The sequence below is a fragment of the Clavelina lepadiformis genome, chromosome 5 (assembly GCF_947623445.1).
Source record: "Clavelina lepadiformis chromosome 5, kaClaLepa1.1, whole genome shotgun sequence".
NCBI classification, from domain to species: domain Eukaryota; kingdom Metazoa; phylum Chordata; class Ascidiacea; order Aplousobranchia; family Clavelinidae; genus Clavelina; species Clavelina lepadiformis.
The window spans coordinates 1,586,795-1,606,897 of record NC_135244.1 but is presented as its reverse complement, the minus strand read 5'-3'; the positions used below and the strand labels follow the sequence as shown (position 1 = coordinate 1,606,897).

Sequence of the window (20,103 nt, the reverse complement as noted above, 5' to 3'; positions counted from 1 at the left end):
TTCAGGAATTGCCAAGTATACATGGATCGGCAAATGTATAGATGATTTGCCAAAAGTGCATGATTCGCTAAATGTACGTGATTCGGTAAATGTATGCGTGATTTGAAAAATGTACATGATTTGCCAAATGTAGATGATTCGCCAAATGTACATGGTTCGTTGTTAGAGTACGCCGCGCCAAGTGTGTAAATATGTCTTTGACGTCATAAATTGTTTCTCTCTTGGGGAAACCAAAAAGCAGAGGGATTTTGACACAAGACAAAGTTTTTTGAATAGCCAATGTTTCGAGCAGGCGGAAAGTTACCGTGTACCGTCAGTGCAAAATACTTTGCGATCAGGAATAAGCGTAAGCTTAGTTTGTTGAGTTTGAGTTTGTTTGCTTAGTTCTTGATTGTCATATGACTCCCATTAAACTCAGAAGCACAAAATTCTACATCGGTTTTCGATAAAAAATCGAGCATGGAGCAACACAACTTTTGGCCAAACAGTGTGTTCTGAAGCCTTAATTATTCATTTGTTTAGGCCTATTAAACTAATATGAACTGGTGCGAAGGTGAAAGAGGCCTGAGCACACATTGATAACTCTCATGCACGCCATAATTTACAGTTTAACAGCCATGTACTGTGTTCAATTGTAGGTCTATACTGTATTTGTAAAGTATATTTTTAACAGACAAACTGTATTTACTTGATTGTAAGCCATTAGTTAATTGTACAGTAAGCCTTTGCAATATATGTAGCTTACCGTTTGTTCTCTACCGCAACATAACAAACAAAAACGAGAAAGAGGTTTTGTCGATGAACTTTGACCAAATAGCAGCACCAGATAAATATTCAGGTTGATAAAATAAAATTTAAGCCGTCCTTGAATGTCTGCCGCAAAAAGGATGATGTCAAAGTTAAGGCTTCAATCGATTATTGGATTTAAAAAGTGATCTTTATTTTTTCAGATTAGGCTATGCCCGACAACATATGGTTTTTCAAGGAAGGAAAATCTTACATCCTGTGTGTCTATACTGTGTGCATATAGCTTTAAACTTTACTGGTATTTCTATTAAAAGGCAATTTCCTGGACGATCTAATATACTCAGGGTGCACAGTTGTATTATACACAGCCGCTTATAAGTATACCCTATACTTAGAAAAGTGTATTGAGGCAGTGCCTGAAAGCGACGTAAATCTTTCAGCATTTTTTTTCATTGTGATAAATTTATTTGGGAAAAAGAGGCTCAAAGCTATAAAAACAATTCCTAACGATTATAAACGGCTTTCTTTAAAACATAATATGCGTAAACTGTTGTTAGGGCTAAACAACTTTCAATAAGACTTGTTTTATCATATCCCGTAAGCAGGAAATTTTGAAAACATTTTTTGTCTGCTCAACGCATGTATAAGCAAAATCCTTTATTTATTTCTTTTGCCTTGTGAATGGTAAAAAGACGGATTCAGTTGAAACTCGTTGAAATCACTAGATTGCCCGTCATGACAATTTGTGCAGAAAGCTTAAACGTACTGTAAAAAGCTGGTGACTGCTAATTGCGAGTCAGAATTCCTGAAACACGCCAGATACCACTTTTGGGAGCAAGTTGTTTGCTAGGTATAGGCTACGTATGCATATTGTGTTAACTGCGTTGCATACCTAGCGGAACCGAAGTCACAATCGCTGAAAAGAATGTTCTAATCTGCAGTCGGTTTTAATTTTTTCGTTTTTTGCTTTTTAAAAATTTAAAAACCGAAATTGTTGAGTGTTTGCCAGTGGCCACGGGATTGCATCCAAACTTTTTAGGTCAAAAAACTGGTTGCCCTACTCATCACCTGTTATCAAGCTCACAGTCACGCATGAGCGATCACGCTCTGGTCATGCCTTCAGCGCTTGGCAAGAGAGAGGTTTTGGGTCGCGAGAACTTTTCTGTTGTGTAATAGTTATCTACCCAGACAGTTTTAGTTATCTACCTTTTGCCGGCCGCAAAGTTAAGATAAATATTATTATACGATAGGATTAGGATTCTTTGCGTTCGTGTTTACCCATAACAAATAAAGTAATAGGAAATGTTTGTCAACTTGTAGCCTATTGTTTTGTTTGAACGCAGCTTGTCTTTCTTTGCAACAACAATTGCAGTTCGACGTATTGGGATGCAAGATACGTACTGACATGTGAAAACTCAAAATAATGTGGCTAATTCGATTGAGTGTATGACTCGATTGAACAAAGAAAAGTAAGCTTAGGTTCCAATTTCCGGTATGTTTTATTTTCATTATTTTTATTTACAAACCGACAGAAATGTTGTATGGTTCAATCGATGTTGAGTTGCACTTATACTTCATGGTTACCTGGTTATAGCTTGAGTTGTTGTGGCTTTATTCAATGAGTCTCGTATTTATCGGTCGTGAAATCTTCCGCAGCCTGAATTCTGATTTCATTGCAGTGTATATGCTTATAAAAGCGAATTATATATGCAAAACGCAGCCGTTAGAAAACCTTCGACAGGAAATTGTTTATAGACAGTTTAGAGAAGCGATATGTCACAACGTTGGACAGGAAATTTTCACCATGGTGGAAACTACAAACATATGGTTACAAAAGTCACATAATCTCATTCAATATTTTGTTTAACTGTTGATTTGAAATTTTTCATAACTCTACTCGTCATAAATTGTTATACTAACATATGTTTGTCAATATTTGTGTTGTAGTTCTTGTTTCTACCCAATCTTCAATATAACTTTTACGAGGTTTTTCAACTTTACTTAAATGGGTAATTTGCAATTATGTTTTGTATGTACAGTATGCAACTTATCATCTTTCGGATTTAATTTTGCAGGACAATTAATTTAGCAAAATGTCATTTAAACCGCTGGTTAGTGCTATTATTGCAGTGATCGTTGGATATTACTGGTTGAATTATGTAAAGCGAGGGCCAGTTTATGAAAGTGACAAGAAGTTGAATGGAAAGACTGTTCTTATCACTGGTGTGTACTTAACACAGCTCAATAACTCAACTAGCTGTCATGGTAAATGTTGAAATATTCAGGTGGAAACGCTGGGATTGGGAAAGCGACGGCGATGGATCTTGCCAAGAGAGGAGCTCGTGTTGTCATCGCATCGAGAAATTTGAAGAAATCAAACAAAGTTAAAGATGAAATTATTAAAGAAAGCGGTAACCATGACGTGAGTGATGACTGTTAGTAGGGAGACAAAGTTGTTGTTATTATCACAACGAAGTTGATAACAAATCGAAAAAACAAATTCGAAACATTGTTTAGATTCGAACAATGCAGGTGGATCTTAGTGACTATGGTTCTGTGAGACAATTTGCGAAAGAATTCGATGAAAGTGAAAAATATCTCGACTATTTCGTCAACAATGCAGGTTTGTCGCTTTAATGATCTTTTATTTTTCAAGAAGCTTTCACTGGAAATGAACACGATGGAACCAGCGAACCGCATAATAACTTAATAAGTGTGCCTATGTAGGTATTGTTCTGGATGGTATGACCAAATATGGAATGAATCGTCTCTATGTCGTTGACTACTTTGGTCCTTTTCTCCTCACCAACCTGCTCCTGGATAAGATGAAGAAGCAAAGTGCTGAGAGACCAGTTCGTATCATCAACCTCACATCAGAAGGATACAAGTCAGATTTTGCTTACAAATACAGTTACTAGCAAATACTCTTTCCCGTAAATACTGCTACTGTTAAAAATTATTAGTTTTATTACTAACAAAGTTTGTCACTGATAAATACTGTTACTAGCAAATTCTATTTTTGCAAATATTGTTACTCAAAGCACTAATAAATATTATTATCATCAAATACTCTTACTTGTTGAAAACCTGAAACAGAAGTGTGATAGTTTTGCTTACAAAAGTACCTTCAACGTATCCTCAATTACAATGTGTACTTTCTATGCGTTGGTATGGCCATGGTATGATAAAGTCTTCATTGCACGATTTTAACTCGGTGATGGTTTCTCATCGCTCCAGCTTTTGGGCATTACAACAGTAAAGTCGCCGAGCATGGGAGGCAAGTTGGATGCTGCAACCACTCGTCCGCTGCGCCAGGAAGGCAACGTGCATTGCAGATAATTTCAAACTCTGGGCTTGTTGCAAGGTAAAGGAACCTCAGATTTTATGTTGCATTCTGCACTTAGATTTGCGGAAGTCTATGAATCGAGCATGAGAAAAGATCCACAAGGATGGTTTGAAATCTTTTTTGTTTATTGGGAAACTAATCTCGCCAACATACAGTTCATATATAACCTTAACAAAGAGTTGAAGGATTATGACATCACAACCTACTCTGTTAATCCAGGTAAGAGTTGTCTGAATTCAAATAAGTTTATAAATTAAAGTTTATTGGAGGCCAGGGCACGAAGTTCCTGAAGTCCACGTCATTTCGCGCAAGGATAAATCACCCACTTAGTGATGTCATAGCCTTGGCGAGATCAACAATGTTGGAACGAGTGTTCCAGGCGTTTGTACTTTATAAATTATCATTAAAAATTAACTCGTTGTCCGAGAAACGTTGTAAGATAATTATCGATTGTTGTTTGTTTTAATCGTAGGTACTTTGATCCACACGGAAGCAGTTGAAGAGCTTGATTTTAATACAAAGGTGTTGATGTTCATCCCACAATTACTGATCATGAGGTAAGTGAGTGTTTTGGGCAGCTGCCACATGCTACACATGTTTTATATTCTGTTTTCTGTATACTTTTAATTTTTTTAATTAGTTTAGTTATGATTACCATATTTAGTCTTGATTATCATCTGTCATCAAAACGAAGTGTCTTCTTAATGCGTTTAAACAAAAATTACCTGTTGGTACAATTGTGTCTGGTCACACAATTTGAGGGACCGTATTTTTGAAAGTAATTTGTTTTTTAATTTCACTAGTTCTGAAACTTTTTTTCCCAGAGACGTCTACTACGGCTACCAGACTTCGCTATATACTCTACTTGATGACTCCGTGACGGCACACAGCGGTGGTTTTTTTACTGGCTGTAGCCACGAAAAACTGTGGCCTCACGCCACAAATGAAAGTGCCTGGGAACTGCTAAAGAAAAAAAGCTTGGAAGTTACAGGCTTGTCGTCAATTTAAATTATCCAATGAATCAGGATTGGTGGAAATATTTCAAAATAAACTGACTAAAAACGCAGCCGATGCTCACTTATTCTAGCCAGAGAACGTCTCGTGAAGTGAATGTAGATTTTTTGACGAGTAGTAGGTCTACATTGTATTGAATTTATTAAGAGGTTGTATGCGGTTTCTATATTATATATGTGTTATACTTACTTGGAAGCGCAAAATAAATTATATGCAATTAAAATTAATTTAAATTAAAATTATATGTATAATATATGAACTGAATTTAATCTTGATCATTGGATTGTTCAATTTTCTGTAGGTTCCGGTAACATCTATGACTTTATTTATCATTAATTTACCACAAAATCTTTTTTTTGTCAATTCAAACGGTAAAGTTTTAACTAAAATTGATTTAATCGCAAAAAATTCCACAGAATCAATGGTTAAAGTTAAATAGTTAAAGTGGACTTAATAACCAGTTTTCTACATGAGCTTACTTTAGTTTAGACGATATTATAATAATCGAAGCAAAAATTAAAATATAAAAAGTAAACTTTCTGTGAAAATAACTGTCTAAAATCAAGGCTGGCTGTAAATCTGAAAGTCAAGGATTTTGTCATCCATTAAGGTGCATAAAATTGGGTTGTCAGCTGTAAAACACTGTGGTACGATGGTTCATGCAGATTGTTATTAAAAGTGTTTACAAATAATTTTACTCTGATAAATTTGCTTTAAAACAAGACAGGCCTGGAAGACATTGTTTTCATTGTCTTCCAAGTTGTGTCGTTATAACTATATTCTGCTATTTACCGCGCTATTACATAACGTCACACTTACATAAACTCAATCTCAGTTCACGGTATAATTGCAGACTCATCGAACTATAGTTGATTGACAATTAGTTCTGTAAACATGTCTTCTGCCTTGCAGTTTTGAACTTATTGTACTTTGTTAACCCCATACTTGTCATTCTATTTTGTAAACATGTTGATTACATTGCATTATGAGCTTGCCGAATTCGAGATAACACCTATGTGATTGACAGCTTAATCGGTAAACATGTTTATCTGCACGTTTGACCTCGTATTAACAGCATCGTTAAGATAAAAAAAAACAATGCTGATTGACATATTGTTTCCTTTATTGAAAACGTCTAATTGCAATTATCACCTGACCTGTAATACTTCAAGTCTCAAAGTCCAAATCATTTCCTGTTATTGAAAAACGCATTGCGCCTCAAGTTGAATTTCTGTTTCTTTATGATCTCCTTCAGGGTATAAATGTATCGTTGCATGCTTTGATTAAATTAGAGATTGGTTTTGTTTTGTTTAGTACTGGTTCTTCAGTGTTCAGCTTGAAGTTTTAAGGTTCAATGAATGATAGATATCGATCGTAATGACTCAGTAAACAGTACCTTAATCAATCTGAAACGTAGTCTGATGCGCTTTGATTGCTAATTAATTCTTAAAATCCTTCTTATATAATAATAATATTGTTGTAATTTTTTAGTGTTTGTTTGAAGTAATAATGAAGAATATTAAAACCGATATTAATCAGATTTTCAGTATTTAAAATTATACAAACTATTCAACTGAAGTTTAAGGAGTTCCTAGACAAAATTCGAAACTTTCTAATCTTCGTAAGAGTCAGATTCCAGTATATTAATTTTCCGTAATTTGGTGGTTACTGTCAACAAGTAGTAACCGCCAGGCCCATGACTGTATCTTAATTGATTACACGCAGTTACCACCAAAACAAAATAACATAAATTTTGTATTCCAAACTCAATTTCATATGTCCAGTGGCTTTGCAACAGCACCTTGTTTAAAGAATAGCCAGGGCATTTAGGCTACATGAGAACGCTCATTTATAAAAAAGTTAATGTTTCAAAAAAATTCTATGAACGCAAGTTTTAGGAAGCAGTAAAGTGCACTGGCAATTGTCTTTAAAGATCGGAAAGCATGAGATAGATCAGGCAAAATATAGGCACATAAGAGAATTGTCAATTAGGCTAGAAACGTAATCTCTGAAAGCAAAAATAAACTTAAACAAAATTAAAACGGCCATCTGAGTATTCTTATGGCTTTCTCGGCTGCTTCCAGGATTGAAAAATTTTGAACAGTTTTCTAAGACCAGTCTCGTCATCTGGTGCCAGCCATGATGGTTTCCCTCCTCAAAGCGGTCACCCTGCTCACTTTCGGAGGAACTGGAGAGAAAGAATCGAAACTCCCAGCTAAAGAGTCATTGTCATTTGGATCCGGCGTTGGAAGTTTGGGTTTCGGGGTCACCAATCGAATACGTTTTCTTAATGACGACCTAAATAAGCGAAGTTACAATAAACAACGTATATTGATTTGCCAAACCGTGCTGTCATAAAGATATTACACAGCTTAAAGTCCTGGTCAATGCCAGAAAATTTAACAAACAGACAAAGGTCTTGAAGTGATTTCGGAAACGTCCACTCACCCTGGCCTCTTTTCAAACTCATACGGTATTGGAATTGATTGCATGGATGACGCGCCCACCTGCGTCATCGGGCGACCAAGCGGAACCTGTGAGGTTTTCATGACGTAAGAACATGTACATAGATAACAAGGTAGTATTTTATGTTCAATATTTTGTAACGGGCAAAACAAGACACAGCTATCGCAACGTACTAGATCTCTTTGTGGTTCCAACGCTTTTGTGTTGTTGAACTTGTCACGTGACATGTCGAGTGGGTTTTCAATAATGCTGTCGTGAGTTGTGAGGAAAAGAGGGATGAAGGCCATGTAGTCAATGAAGGAGACCTTTCGTTGAAATCGACATTTTTTATACAATGGCATAATACAACGGAGCCTGCTTCTTTTAAAAGCGCTCATAACAAAGCTTACAAGTTCACCTCTTTGTACATATTAGGTTCTATCTTCTGGATGACGTATTCTTCTTGCACGCGATTGAGTCCACCCGCGATCAGTTCGATCCTGAGCGATGTTGCTTTGATGTAATTCGCGCTTCTGTCGGAGCTGGTGTTCCAATAGAACATGGACCGATAAAGACCGATTTTTCTTTCCATGTCCGATAAGTCGTTAATCTCCATCCATTGCTTCGTCTGGTCGCTGTAAAAGACAATCTTAGACCACAGAGTGGATGTGCGATACAGCCATAAATTGAACCGCAAAAATATCTTCATAAGGAAGTTAGTACTCCAAACTCCAGAATACTAATCAGTGAATGCATTAAATGTAAATATTTTCAGTACAAAAACGCAATAGCTTGTAGTGTAAGTAACAAATATTTCAAGACCAGTAATTGGTCAGGCGAGGCTCTTTTAAATTATCACAAGCAGAAGATCCTGAATAGGCATATAACAGACCATATAACATTTACTGTAAATACTCACTCCAAGACGGAGAGGAGTCTCTCACATAGCGATGCGATCACTGCGAACATTTTAAAAGTCACCATAGTGGTGTCGTCGATTCCGAGAACCTTGAGAATGTAGTTCACTTGCTTGTCGTTAAGATTCTGTCAAACAACAGCGAGTTAAGAAAGCAGTCACTTAAATCTACTCTGAAATGAGATGCTGGAAAATTTTTTTAAATGAACGCATTTTTTCACGGCAAAGGTTAAAGGTTAAATGAGGTAAAGTGGTGGTTTTAGACAAAATACAATTCTGTATAAGCCACCACAAACAACGTTACATAATTGCTCAAGTTTGTCAATCAAAAGAATTTTTTAAGTCATTTTGTTTGTGAGATATTTCCATAGTGCCTACATATTAGCCTTGTCAGTCATACTCACCTGTAAAGCAGGAATTCCTTCCAGGGCGACTCGTGTCTCGCCGAGGTTGACGATGTAGTTTTCATCGTTGTCTTCGACCAGGAAAGCCTTTCCGTAAACCTCAAGGTTGGCGGGATTGACAAGTCGGTAGTGTGTCAGGTAATCTATGGCTCCCTCTGCCGGATAAATATTTAAGGAAAAATAGGTGATGGAGTTCAAGCGGAAAATCAACCTCAGGTCAGCAATAGATTGGATAGACCAAAATACAGTTAATTTCGAGGCACTGCAACTGGATTAGCTTTAAGTTGCAAATTGTTTTAGGAGAACTAGAACAAAATCTTATAAACCTCTTTCGTCGAGATCTGTGGCTCCAAAGTCATCGTTCTTGGAAAGAATCATCCTTGGATCTTGATCATTGAGGGAACACTCGGCCAGAAGTTTCTCGAGACGACTCTAAGTACGAAACAAGAATTGTTACAAACTAATACTTCAACTTCATTAGCACTCTAATAATCAAGCAAACAAGGACGGAGTTCAAGTTCAAGGTTAACCTGCATCAGCTTCCCTCCTTTCAAAAAGAGAACTTGAACCCGTCTTGGTCCGACCAATGGAGTGGCTGGCCGCTTTCCAGGCGCTGTCGTTTTTTCTTTCAGCCGCTGCAATTCAAATAATTATCAAGGGGAAACACTGCCAGCTAAGCTTATTGGGTAACGTACGTTATAACACTTCGCGGAATAAGCATCGTAAATGGAATACAATCTTTTCCGACACTTGCCCTTGTGTTTGAGCAGAGTTGCTTTAACAGGATTCTACTGCGCAAGTCGGAAGTTTTTTTTACTTTGTTGTCGTAGTAGCCTTGTTTTGACTCCTCATACATACGTAAATGCATCGGTGTATTTTGGTTAACACATGTACGATTTACATGTATAGTTGTATGCAGTTGTTATATAGTTGTAGTGTAAGCTACAGTATACTAATCTGACTTCTTCTTTTACAATTTGAAACATTCTTACATAGTTACAGGAAAATTTAACGTATTAAGCTCCAAGCTATTGACCTTCTTCACAACTTTGACCACATTTCCCTCTTCGTCAATGAACTCCTCCACATATTCCTCTTCATAGCTCTTCTCCATCATCTGCTTGTCTTTCTTCTTTTTCTTCTTCTTCTGCTGGTGCTTTTCGATGTCGAACACCTCCTTGCTAATCTTTCCGTCTTTGATTCGACGCCCGTCCTTGGTGAGCCGGATCACTTCTCCGTCTTTGTCGTCTGCGGGAAAGAGAAACCAATTTTAAAACTTAAACTTTCTTCTGAATTTTAATCTGAATTCTGTACCGATTTCTAACAAACTTAAACTAAATTTTCATTTGTCCCAAGAAACGCATACTTTGCTTTGCCTAAAAACGTTATAACTTTGAACGTACTGAACCGTGTGAATGATAAATCAAACTGCACATATATACAATACAAGCATAAGGAAAGTTAACTGTAGTTAATAATTTAAAAATTTTTTCGAGAGTTTGTTGTACATTTTCTTTATAATTCCATTCTAAAGTTCTGGCATGATACTCACAAATTTGTCGCGCAATCAATTTATCGGCGTCTGCGCTTCCGATAGAATCGTATTCAGATGCGGCGTCGAGTTCGTCATCATCGTAAACTTTCTTGTTTTTTGCGCCCTTCTTTTTGGAGGCTTTCACTTTCCTTCTTTGGACAGTTCCTATTTGTAGGAAACAACATGAGCAGAGTTGAAATTATTGTTTTCCAAAGAAGCATGCACTCAATTCAGTTGCTTTTCCTGGACATAATCTAAGACAATGTTACTTTTACAGTTTAAAATGTTTTTGCAGCCTATCAAAAGTTATTGAAATCGCTTATTTTTTAATCTCTATAAAAAATTAAAACAATCCAACCGTCTTCTTCAAAGACATCTTCGTAGATGGACTGATCGTCATCACTATCTGAAGATATATCACCAGCTGCAGAAAATAATGTGAAGTTACGTCATGTAAATCAATCATTTCACGAATCACATGAAACATCACATCACTCTGTGTGAAAGAGAGAAAGTCACGCTTCTCTCATTACCTTTGCCTTTTTTCTTTCGTTTCTCTTTTTTCTTCTTCTCTCGGAATGGATCGGAGGGGTCGAACTCTGAGTCTGATGATGACGAAGGTTCCGATCCCGATGGGCCGGCTCCTCCCTTTCTCATGCGATCTTTCTTCTTTTTCTCTCTTCTTTTTTCCTTTCGCGCCCAGGGATCGTTCCTAAAGGCGTCAAAATTAAGAATAAGTGTTTTAAATATTAAATAAAGTTAAATAGCCTGAAGTTTTATATGAGTTAAAAGCTCATAGGTTTAAAGTTTCCTCTAAAATAAAAACTGAGAATACTTGACCAGGATTTCTTAAATTAAATTTAACATGAATAAAATGTTTATTTATTTTATGAAAAAACAAACAAAAAATAATGTGTTTTTGAAATATAAGAAAAACCATATGTAAAAAGATCGGTTATCAAATGTATTAAATATATCAACTGCATGAAATATGACATCAGGTTGTTGGTTAGCGCTTGACTTGTTTTGTTTAATTTATTCAAGTCCAGATGGTCAAGAGATCTAATCCTCTGCGATACTCACGGATCATCGTAGCCGATGTCCCTGTCATCCGTCTTCTTGTGTTTGTCCAAAATCTTCCTCCGGCTTCCGCGGCCATACTTGACCGCCGTTTTGCCGTCGCCCCAACTGTCGTCGTCGGAAGATGATGAAACAGAAGCTCTACCTTCGCGCAATCGACGACTGAAAGAAAAGGATTTGAATGATTTGCATCAATCGATCAATCAATCAAGCAATGCAGTGATATGTGAACTTAATCAATCAAATTAAACATTATAATTGGCAACCATCTCTTCGTTTGGATGATGAAGTTTCTATCATTATCAAGCAGTTGTATCCTTATAAAGATTCTTACGACAAAATAATCGCTTCCCGAATCTCTCACCGTTCTTTTTTTCTCTCCTTCTTCTCGACATATCTCTCGAATTCTTCCCGTTGCTGCTGTCTCCGCTCTTTCCGCTCCGTTTTGTCCTGTCTCCTCTTCTCATAAGCTCTTCTCTCCTTCTTCGTCATCCTACCCAATCTGTCCGACGAAGCATCCGAGCTGAGAGAACTAGAATCCGAGCTCGGAGGTCGGGGTGGACGTTGCTTCTTTTTGTCGCGTCGGCGTCGATTGCCGTAGCTGCTGTCAGAGTCACTGTCGCTGCTGTAATATCTGAAAATTTTTGTGACATTTCTTCAGATATTTCATCACAAACAAAGTTCTAAAAACTCGAAAATGAATTTTAAAGCACAGGAGGATACTAAAGAAAGCGATTATGACATCATAATGCGATCTACCTGTCTCGACGTCGCCTACGTCTGTCTTTATCTCTTCTTCGAGAAGATTTCTCATCTCCCGCAGAACTTTCTTCTGTGCTCGTCGAATATCTCCGACGACGGCGATCTGCATGATAGCTCACGTTGTATCATAATGACATCATGTGATATTTATATAGCACATCACGCCACCGTATACATTATGCTGTCTGAAATTTTCATTTCATATCATCATCAAATTGCGCTTTTATCGTCATATGATCGTTGCAACGGTTTATGACGCTTTTTTTGTAGTGTGAGGTCACAATTTACTTTCACGATCACATCATATAAAGTCTCGTGTCAGCAAAAATAGTTTCATGAATTCCAGAATACGGTATTCACCTCGCCTCTTGTCCCTTTTTCTCCCCTTTCCGCGATCACGACTTCGCGACGAATCCGAATCGTCGTCGTCAGAATCTATAAAAGTATTGAAAGCAGAATGTAGTTTAAAACTTAAGGAGAAAATTTGCAATTGGCGGTTTTGTGAGAAAGAATTTCCAAAATTTGAAATAATTCTAGAATTTTACGTCTCCGATGGCGCCGATGCCTTCGTCGCGGCCTCGAGTCGTCGCTTGACGTCGAATAATAAGTTGAGCTGCTTGAATCACGATGCCTGCGTCTCCTGCGTCTGTGGCGACGGCTTCGCGACCTGAAAGAATTAATGTCGCAAGTAAAACCTTATTCTAGATTAATCGACGCACGCATCGCACCTGTCGCTGCCCGAGTCGCTGTCGGAGTGTCGGTGTTTCCTTCTTCTTCTATGACGTCGATGGCGACTTCTGCTTCCAGACGACGAGCCCGATTCCGACCCGGATCGATCCGATGAATGACGCCGATGTCGCCCTCGTCGCTTTCGTCTGCCACGATGCCGACTTCCGCTCCTCTGTGACGTAATAAAGATTAAAGAAATTTTTGTTTTGGTCACACTGAAAGGTCGAAAATCTTATGACTTAAACATTATGGCTACTCACGCTCGAATCTTCGGACGAGTATCTAGAATCGTCAGAATCGCGACTTGATCGGCGATGTCTGCGATGTCGTCGACGACGGTGACGATCGCGTGATCTGCTGCTTCGATCTGATTCATCCGAACTGTAAGAGCGGCTTCTACAAAGAATTAACAATCAGCCACGTTTTAGGGCGGGTAAGCTTCTGCACAACTTACCTTCTGCGTCTCCTGTGCCGCTTTTTTCGTCCCCGTCGCGATTCAGCGTCGGCGCCGCTGTCACTGTCACTATCGCTGTCGGAATAACTTCGCCTTCTGTGACGTCGTCCTCGTCGTCCTGCCCAATAAAAGTTAAACGAAACTTACATTGTTGGGTCAAAAAAGCCTTTGTTTGTTAGTGAAATGTAAATTGCTACGTCACAAACATAAAGATAGGGCACAAGTTTGCATCGCTCGCAGCGATCACAACCATCACGCGGTCTGTGCCTTCTCAGAAACGCGAAAGAATAATTTAAGCAACGTCACATTGCAAAAAGAAAACGTCACGTTTTAAAAAGAAGACACAATCCACGTGTGAGAAGCGATCGCGCGGCGTGTAGGGAAAGCGCGAGAAGGCACAAAGCGCGAGCGGATTGCGGAATTTGCAGCGCGATATTCCGGCGGAATATTGCGCAATTGCGTGATCACTGAGAGCTGCAAAATCACAAGGAATATTGCAGCAGACTCGGCAACTCACGCCTGCTCCTGCTGTCGTCGCTGTCGCTGTAATCGTCCGAGGAATGCCTCCGACGATTCCGCCTTTTATCTTTTTTTCTTCGACGCCTGCTCCGTCTCCGGTCGTAACTGTCCCCGCTTGCTTGCGAGTCATCCGAATAAACGCTCTCATCCGAGTAATCGTCATCGCCTTTGTGACGTCTTTGTTTTCTGTGACGTCGACCGTGACGTTTTCTTCTCTCTCCTTTTCCGTCGGATTGGGATCCGCTTTCATCGCTGTACGAGGAATCCCTTCCGCGTCTCCGCCCGTGTCGGCGATCCTTGCGATGTCGTCGGCGACGATGTCCGCCTCCGCTTTCGTCGCTTCCAGAACTCCCACTGCGACTGTCGGATCGGTCGCGTCGGTCGCGTCGGTGACGTCTGCGGTGTCGGGATCGGCGTCTTGAACGATCGGAGTCATCGGATCGGATACTTCCATCGCTGCTTCCACCGCGGTCGTCTCCATGGCGACGATGACGTCCCTTTTTTCTTCTGTGACGTCGATCGCGACTGTCGCCGTTGGAAGCATCGCTGTCGTCTGTTCTATCAGCTCCTCTTCGTCTGTTTCGTCTTCCACCGCCGCGGTAGCCGCGTCCGCCTCGTTTTCTATCTCCATCGGTGCTGTAGTCATCGTCGTCATAATCACTGCCGTCTCTGTGCTTGCGATTTCTATGTTTTCTTCTTCGATCTTTTCCGCCGTGATCGCTGTAATCATCGTCACTGTATCCTTCGCTTCCCGAACCGTGTTTTCCGCGTCTTTTTTCTCTCTTACGACGTCCGCCACGTTTGTTACTCCCATCAGTAAAAGATCCGTCGCTACCGTCGTCTCCTCCGCCTTTTTTACGATGCCGACGGCTACGATGTTTTCGATCAGGATCGTCTCCGTAATCACTTCCTCCAGAATCTCCGCCGGAACCTCCGTGTCCTCGGCGGCCTTTTTTCTTCTTTTGGCGTTGTCCGCCTCCGTATTCGCTTTCGCTTCCGCTATTATCGCCGCCTCCTTTTCCGCCTTTTTTCTTGCCCTTGCCTTTTCGTCGTCTGCCCTTGCTATCGCGGCTGTCGTAACTACCGGAGCGGCTTTCCCCATCGGACCCTTTTCGTCCTTTGCGACGTCCCTTCCCTCCTCGTTTCCTGCTTCCGCTGTTATCGCTGTCGTCGTCATCATATTTGCTCCCTTTCTTACCCTTTCCACGTTTGCCTTTCCCCCTGGGGTCGCGGCTGTCGCCGGAATAACTGCTTCCGTCCTGAGATCCTTTCCGCCTTCCACGACGTCCTTTTTGTTTTTTACTTCCGTCGGAAAATTCATCGCTGTCGTCGTCATCGCGTCCGCCCTTTTTGCGGCGCTCTCCTCTTTTTCCGCCTTTCTCGCTCCCGTAGTCCGATGCGTCGGAATCGTCTCCGCCTTTCTTTGCTTTCCTTTTTTTCTGTCCTTTGCCATCCACGGAATATTCACTTTCCTCATCGTCTTCTCCGCTACCTTTCCGTCGCCCCTTGCGCCTTCCCGCCCCTCCGATACCTTCGCTACCTTCGTCGCTATCCATACCATCGCTATCTTTGCCCCCGCGGTATCTTCTCCGACGTTCGCGCGCTTCTGTGTCGCTGAAAGCAAGACCGCTGTCCGCTCTTTCGCTTTCCTCGTCGGAGTCGTGGATCCGACCCTCCTTCTTCCGTCGCTGTTTCTCTCTTGCGCGCTGTGAAAGAATAAAGTTTTTAAGTGTGTGTGGTTTTGTGAGTGAACTTACGTTCATCATTTGTTCATCATGCACATTTATGTTTATGACAACCATTATGTGATTGTGTGTGTCAGGCCCGTAACTAGGTACAGTATATATTTGGGCTTGGCAATATATAAACAGATCGCCCACGCTGGATGTTATGTGGTAGTTCGTGATCGGTCCCCTCCAGAAAACCCTTGGTCCCCTTTGGAACTGCAAGCTAGTTACGGACCTGATGTGTGTGTGTTTGAATGTACGAGTTGAACTTGCATTTTCCGTCCGTTTATGATTTTCCTATCCGCAAGCATCAAATATTAGCGACAAGCACTCACATAAACTTTCTCTGTGTCCTCCGTCCTGATTGGTTCTCCGTCCTCATCGAGGAGGGGATTTCCCTCCTCGTCCATGGCGACGTCATCAGCTCCGACCGACTGGGCGTCCCAAGTGTCCAGCATCTCTGCGTCATCCTCCTAGAAATGACGTGGTTGATGATGACGGAAAATATGACAACACAGTGGTTCTTTTGCGACTATTACCGACAATCCCATAGACATCGCAAGCTTTTGCTTGAGCCTTCGCTTCGCTGATTCAGTAGCACGGGATCCAGCCTTGTTGAGTTCCATCATCTCGTTGTAGACGTCCTCCGGCACATACTGATATTTGGCGATGCGTCGACCGCTGCTCGTCCTCACAAAAGTTTTTATTCTGCGCTCCCCTGTAAGAGAAAAGTTGTAGAGTTTAGAAGTACAATCTTTAGCTTTGTGACGTTGCAACTACTGTGATTGTGACGTTTTACACGCGATCTCAAGTCATAAACAATAAAAAAATTAAACAGATAACACGGCATTGTTGCGTCACTTTTGCGATCGTTTATTTGTGTCGTGATATATTCCCCGGAGAGCCCCTTTCCGCCGAAATTGTGGTCAGCAAAATTATTTTGTTTTTATGCAGAAAATTGGAACTTTTATTGAATTGAATTGACCCCGAGTGAACAAAGGTCATGCAAGGTCATGCGAAAATCGTAAATTCACGCAGACGTTGAAAATCTTTTGCGAGGGTCTCTCTTCGATCAAAGGATATCAAGACGCCACAAACAATGGAAATTTATCTGTTTTATGACGTCATAGTTGTTGTTTTGTTTGTGCGTATTGGAAAGAATAACAAACTGGCGCTTCCATTCGGCGCAAAACATGAAATAAGAGATAAACATATTCTCTTTGATGATTTCATAATTGTTACTATGACGACATAAGCGCAAAATTTTTTAACCGACCGATCATTTTAATAGAATTAAAAACAAATGATTTAACGTAAAAACTTAAATAAAGAAAAGGTTTTCAAAGAAATTTCCACACATTCAGACGCGTTCAAACGCGTAATCTTCATTATTTCACACCGACTCACTTTGACCGTCCTTGCCGACCCTCCACGCTAATTTTTCGGTGAAAATCTTTTTGTGTTCTCGGCGTATCAGAGCCAGTTGTTTTTCTTCCTCTTCTCGGGCCTGATCGATCAATTTCCGGACAAACCAGTAACTGTGTCGGAATCCGCCGCCGATTCTAGTGAAACGAATAACGCGACGTTAATTGTTACGTAATAAATAACGCAAATCCATCTTGCAATTTCACACGAATTACATGTGACAGGGTTAAAGAAATACAGACAAATTTTTTCGAGGAAAATTAAAACACGTCATAGACACCTACCTGATGTATTTTGTGCTTTCACATTTTGAATGCTCAAGCTTCAGCGCACAGCGCCAGCATTCGGTGTTGGTAGCTTCAACCTTTTTAACCGCTGAGGGGCGTTTCAGAGGTATCGCGTTTTTCTGAGAGGGTCTCGCCCTCCCCACAGCGGTACCGGGGACAGAAGCGGATGTCGGAGGGGCGGAAACAAACCCTCGATAATCGACCCGACGTTCACCGCGTGACGCCTAATTATGACGCAATAGTAGTGATTATGACAAAGTATTGAAGCAATATGGAAATAAAAAAATAAGACAATTGCTAATCATTTAGTGTTAAATAAAGTTACTTTAATGCAATTTCATAAGTTTAGTTGAGAAACTGGCGCAGTTCTTTCTTCGATCGACGACTGTAAACGTCATCAGTTTATTTTATTTTTGATTCAAGAGCTTTCTACTGACTTCTACTCAAACCGCGCGCAAGGCAAAGTTAAGACACGTCACAAGGAACTCCATTTATCGTTCTCAGTGGGCAAGGTTAGGAGATAGTCGTTCTAAATATGTTCCAGTGTTCATTTCGCGACGGTCGGTTTGTTTCTCGGCCGCTGTAACTGACACCATTGTTCGACATAATTGAAAAGGAGTTGTTATTTATGGAACAAGTCATCCCACCATTGTCTCCCGCGATTAAAGGACGGACATCGCGATATTTCCACAACAAGGTAATGGGAAAATCATGACATAGCATCCTGCATTTAGCAGAGGAAGGTACGACCGGTGAATATGAAACATTATAATCACCGATATACTGTCAACAAAAAGATAAAATCTTTGTGTGAGGTTGAATATTCTTCGCTTAATTACTTTAAGTTGCTGTGGTTTTGTTAAAATCTCTGTACAGTTTTCATCTCGAACATTCTGTCTATTTTATCTATTTTTCTTGAAAAAATTAATAAACACGAAACCTTAAAGGCCGCGGATAACAATAATATGTCGGAATGAAGTTTTCATGACAAATAATTAATTGTTCATCCTGTTTTTTTGTTTTGAAAAAAGTTTAAGAAAAAAAGACTCTTCTGTTAAATAAACATGAAAGCCGAAATTCTTGTAAAACTCACCCAAACTGACGGATGTATTGCAGGTAACCTCTCTACGTCATCAAGCGTACTTCTGACGAGATAAGGAGGAAGAACGGAGTTGCTCATTGATGTATCCGGTCTGGGGGAAGCTCCTTGATGCTGAAGATCTGGAAAAATTTCATAAAAATCAAAAAATGACGTTGACGATAAAGACCGAGTATTAACTAATCCATCGGCCGGAACCAACCTCTCGTGATCCCCGGGAAACGTTGCTGTGATGAGTGGGCAGTTTGGAGACGCTGGGTAGTGTCCTGCGCCATCTGACGGGAGGTTGGGATCCTGGGAAGAGAGAGATCTCTTCCTTCTCTTGCCATCAATGCCATGTCCGAGTAAGGGTTATAAAATTGCCTGAAGAACAGGATTAGGAAGCTTACAAATGAAAACACGTGTCGCTAAATTTAACGCTTCTTCAATTTTATCAAAACCACGTAAATTTCTTTAATATTAGCAAGACGTTATCGCTGTTGCAATGCGTGATTTAAAAAGCATAATTGCTTGCGACAAACGGAAGTGTAAATTTGAAAATTATCTTACACGGACCACGGCTCTTGGTTTACTACAAGCACGAACAAACGTGCAGCAATAAATGACTAAAATTTCAATTTTTATTCCATGATTGTATTCAGCAAATCTTAGCTATCACCGCCTCTGTTCAATAAATGCCAAATATACGAATCAGCAAAAGAATTTTCCGCCTCTGTACGAAACAGCTCAAAATCCCCGCCAAATTACTGTAACATTGCTGCTTAAAAAATTCGATGACAACTCACCTGTTGCAAATATCTTGACCAGGTGTTTGATGTTGAACTTGACCTTCATATAACCCCCCTAGCACCGGACTGCTTCGCGGTGCAGTGGGGGGCGGTCTGATGAAAGTTGTGTAGAAAGTCGAAGGGGGGTGTGCACCGGCCTGGTTTCCAGCGGGATGCGAAAATCCGACAGACGTAAAACTCCTCTGCTTCCGCGCGTCCTTGTGAGAGGAAGTCAACCGCCTGACAAGGAAGCCGTCCTTGTCTTCACCTGCTTGATGTTGGCCCTGGTCCAGACCAACTGGGTTTCTCGCTTTCACGGGTTGATCTAGGCTCGCTGCCTGAACAGTTGCTGCTGAAACGTTCGCTCCATTGACCCTGAGGCCTGTCGTGCTGGTGTTTTTGCCTGATATGGACAAGCTCTGATTAACTTCAATTAAGTCGTCATTGTTATCGGTCTGAGTCTGAGTTTCTCTACGTTTTCTGTCGACCCCTTCGGGTCGTTTCTGCTTAAAAAGCATTTTTGTCCTATCTCAAAGAATAGCGTCAGATGGACGTGAAAAGCTTAATAACACCCGCGCTATACAATCCGCATTATGTCGGCTTCTATGATTGCCAGTGGTCCAGAACGACGCTCGGGGTCGCTTCGTAAATTTGAAAGTCGATCCAACAGCGATAGATCGCGACAGTCGCGCTACAACAAATTGAGAATGTCAGAGTTTACAAAAGATTTCTCTGTGTCGTGGAAAACAATAGCCTGGAGTAAGTGGGCTTGTTATTTCGCAATGTATTGGCCGAACTATGAGTAGAAAATGAGTTGAATCGAATGACTGTGCTGTTACTATACGACT

General features: G+C 40.4%; 2 protein-coding genes across 3 annotated transcripts; one reads left to right on the top strand and one right to left on the bottom strand.

Moving 5' to 3' along the window:
• Positions 1 to 2,802: 2,802 nt before the first annotated feature.
• On the top strand, positions 2,803 to 5,382 carry LOC143459656 (retinol dehydrogenase 12-like). The gene is made up of 7 exons (XM_076956880.1): positions 2,803 to 2,970; positions 3,033 to 3,169; positions 3,265 to 3,370; positions 3,475 to 3,634; positions 4,152 to 4,312; positions 4,566 to 4,650; positions 4,918 to 5,382. The coding sequence occupies exons 1-7, from the start codon at positions 2,841 to 2,843 to the stop codon at positions 5,099 to 5,101; spliced, it is 963 nt and encodes a 320-aa protein (XP_076812995.1). The 5' UTR covers positions 2,803 to 2,840; the 3' UTR covers positions 5,102 to 5,382.
• Positions 5,383 to 6,849: 1,467 nt separating this feature from the next.
• On the bottom strand, positions 6,850 to 19,921 carry LOC143459655 (uncharacterized). 2 transcript variants are annotated; one of them, XM_076956878.1, is made up of 28 exons: positions 19,274 to 19,921; positions 18,691 to 18,851; positions 18,483 to 18,610; positions 17,387 to 17,613; positions 17,085 to 17,239; positions 16,217 to 16,395; positions 16,013 to 16,150; positions 13,949 to 15,656; positions 13,432 to 13,549; positions 13,238 to 13,373; positions 12,977 to 13,149; positions 12,794 to 12,915; positions 12,609 to 12,683; positions 12,246 to 12,351; positions 11,851 to 12,120; positions 11,490 to 11,648; positions 10,940 to 11,118; positions 10,765 to 10,830; positions 10,425 to 10,571; positions 9,909 to 10,120; positions 9,403 to 9,507; positions 9,199 to 9,304; positions 8,873 to 9,027; positions 8,472 to 8,596; positions 7,971 to 8,187; positions 7,747 to 7,878; positions 7,556 to 7,641; positions 6,850 to 7,405 (listed from the first exon to the last, which is right to left on the bottom strand). In XM_076956878.1, exons 1-28 carry the CDS (start codon positions 19,771 to 19,773, stop codon positions 7,231 to 7,233), a joined length of 6,060 nt encoding a protein of 2,019 aa, XP_076812993.1. In that variant the 5' UTR covers positions 19,774 to 19,921; the 3' UTR covers positions 6,850 to 7,230. The 2 variants fall into 2 exon arrangements, with proteins under 2 accessions (XP_076812993.1, XP_076812994.1); XM_076956879.1 differs by having other exon boundaries at positions 15,509 to 15,656; positions 19,274 to 19,920.
• Between the last annotated feature and the right edge of the window lie 182 nt (positions 19,922 to 20,103).

Excerpts from the sequence above, each read along its gene's own strand:
- LOC143459656 (XM_076956880.1), top strand. The coding sequence starts at position 2,841 with ATGTCATTTAAACCGCTGGTTAGTGCTATTATTGCAGTGATCGTTGGA. Across the intron at positions 3,170-3,264 it reads AAGAAAGCGGTAACCATGAC|ATTCGAACAATGCAGGTGGA; the intron begins GTGAGTGATGAC and ends AACATTGTTTAG. Across the intron at positions 4,313-4,565 it reads AACCTACTCTGTTAATCCAG|GTACTTTGATCCACACGGAA; the intron begins GTAAGAGTTGTC and ends TTTTAATCGTAG.
- LOC143459655 (XM_076956878.1), bottom strand. The coding sequence starts at position 19,773 with ATGCTTTTTAAGCAGAAACGACCCGAAGGGGTCGACAGAAAACGTAGA. Across the intron at positions 18,611-18,690 it reads TTTCCCGGGGATCACGAGAG|ATCTTCAGCATCAAGGAGCT; the intron begins GTTGGTTCCGGC and ends AAATTTTTCCAG. Across the intron at positions 12,121-12,245 it reads CGTAGGCGACGTCGAGACAG|ATATTACAGCAGCGACAGTG; the intron begins GTAGATCGCATT and ends AAAAATTTTCAG.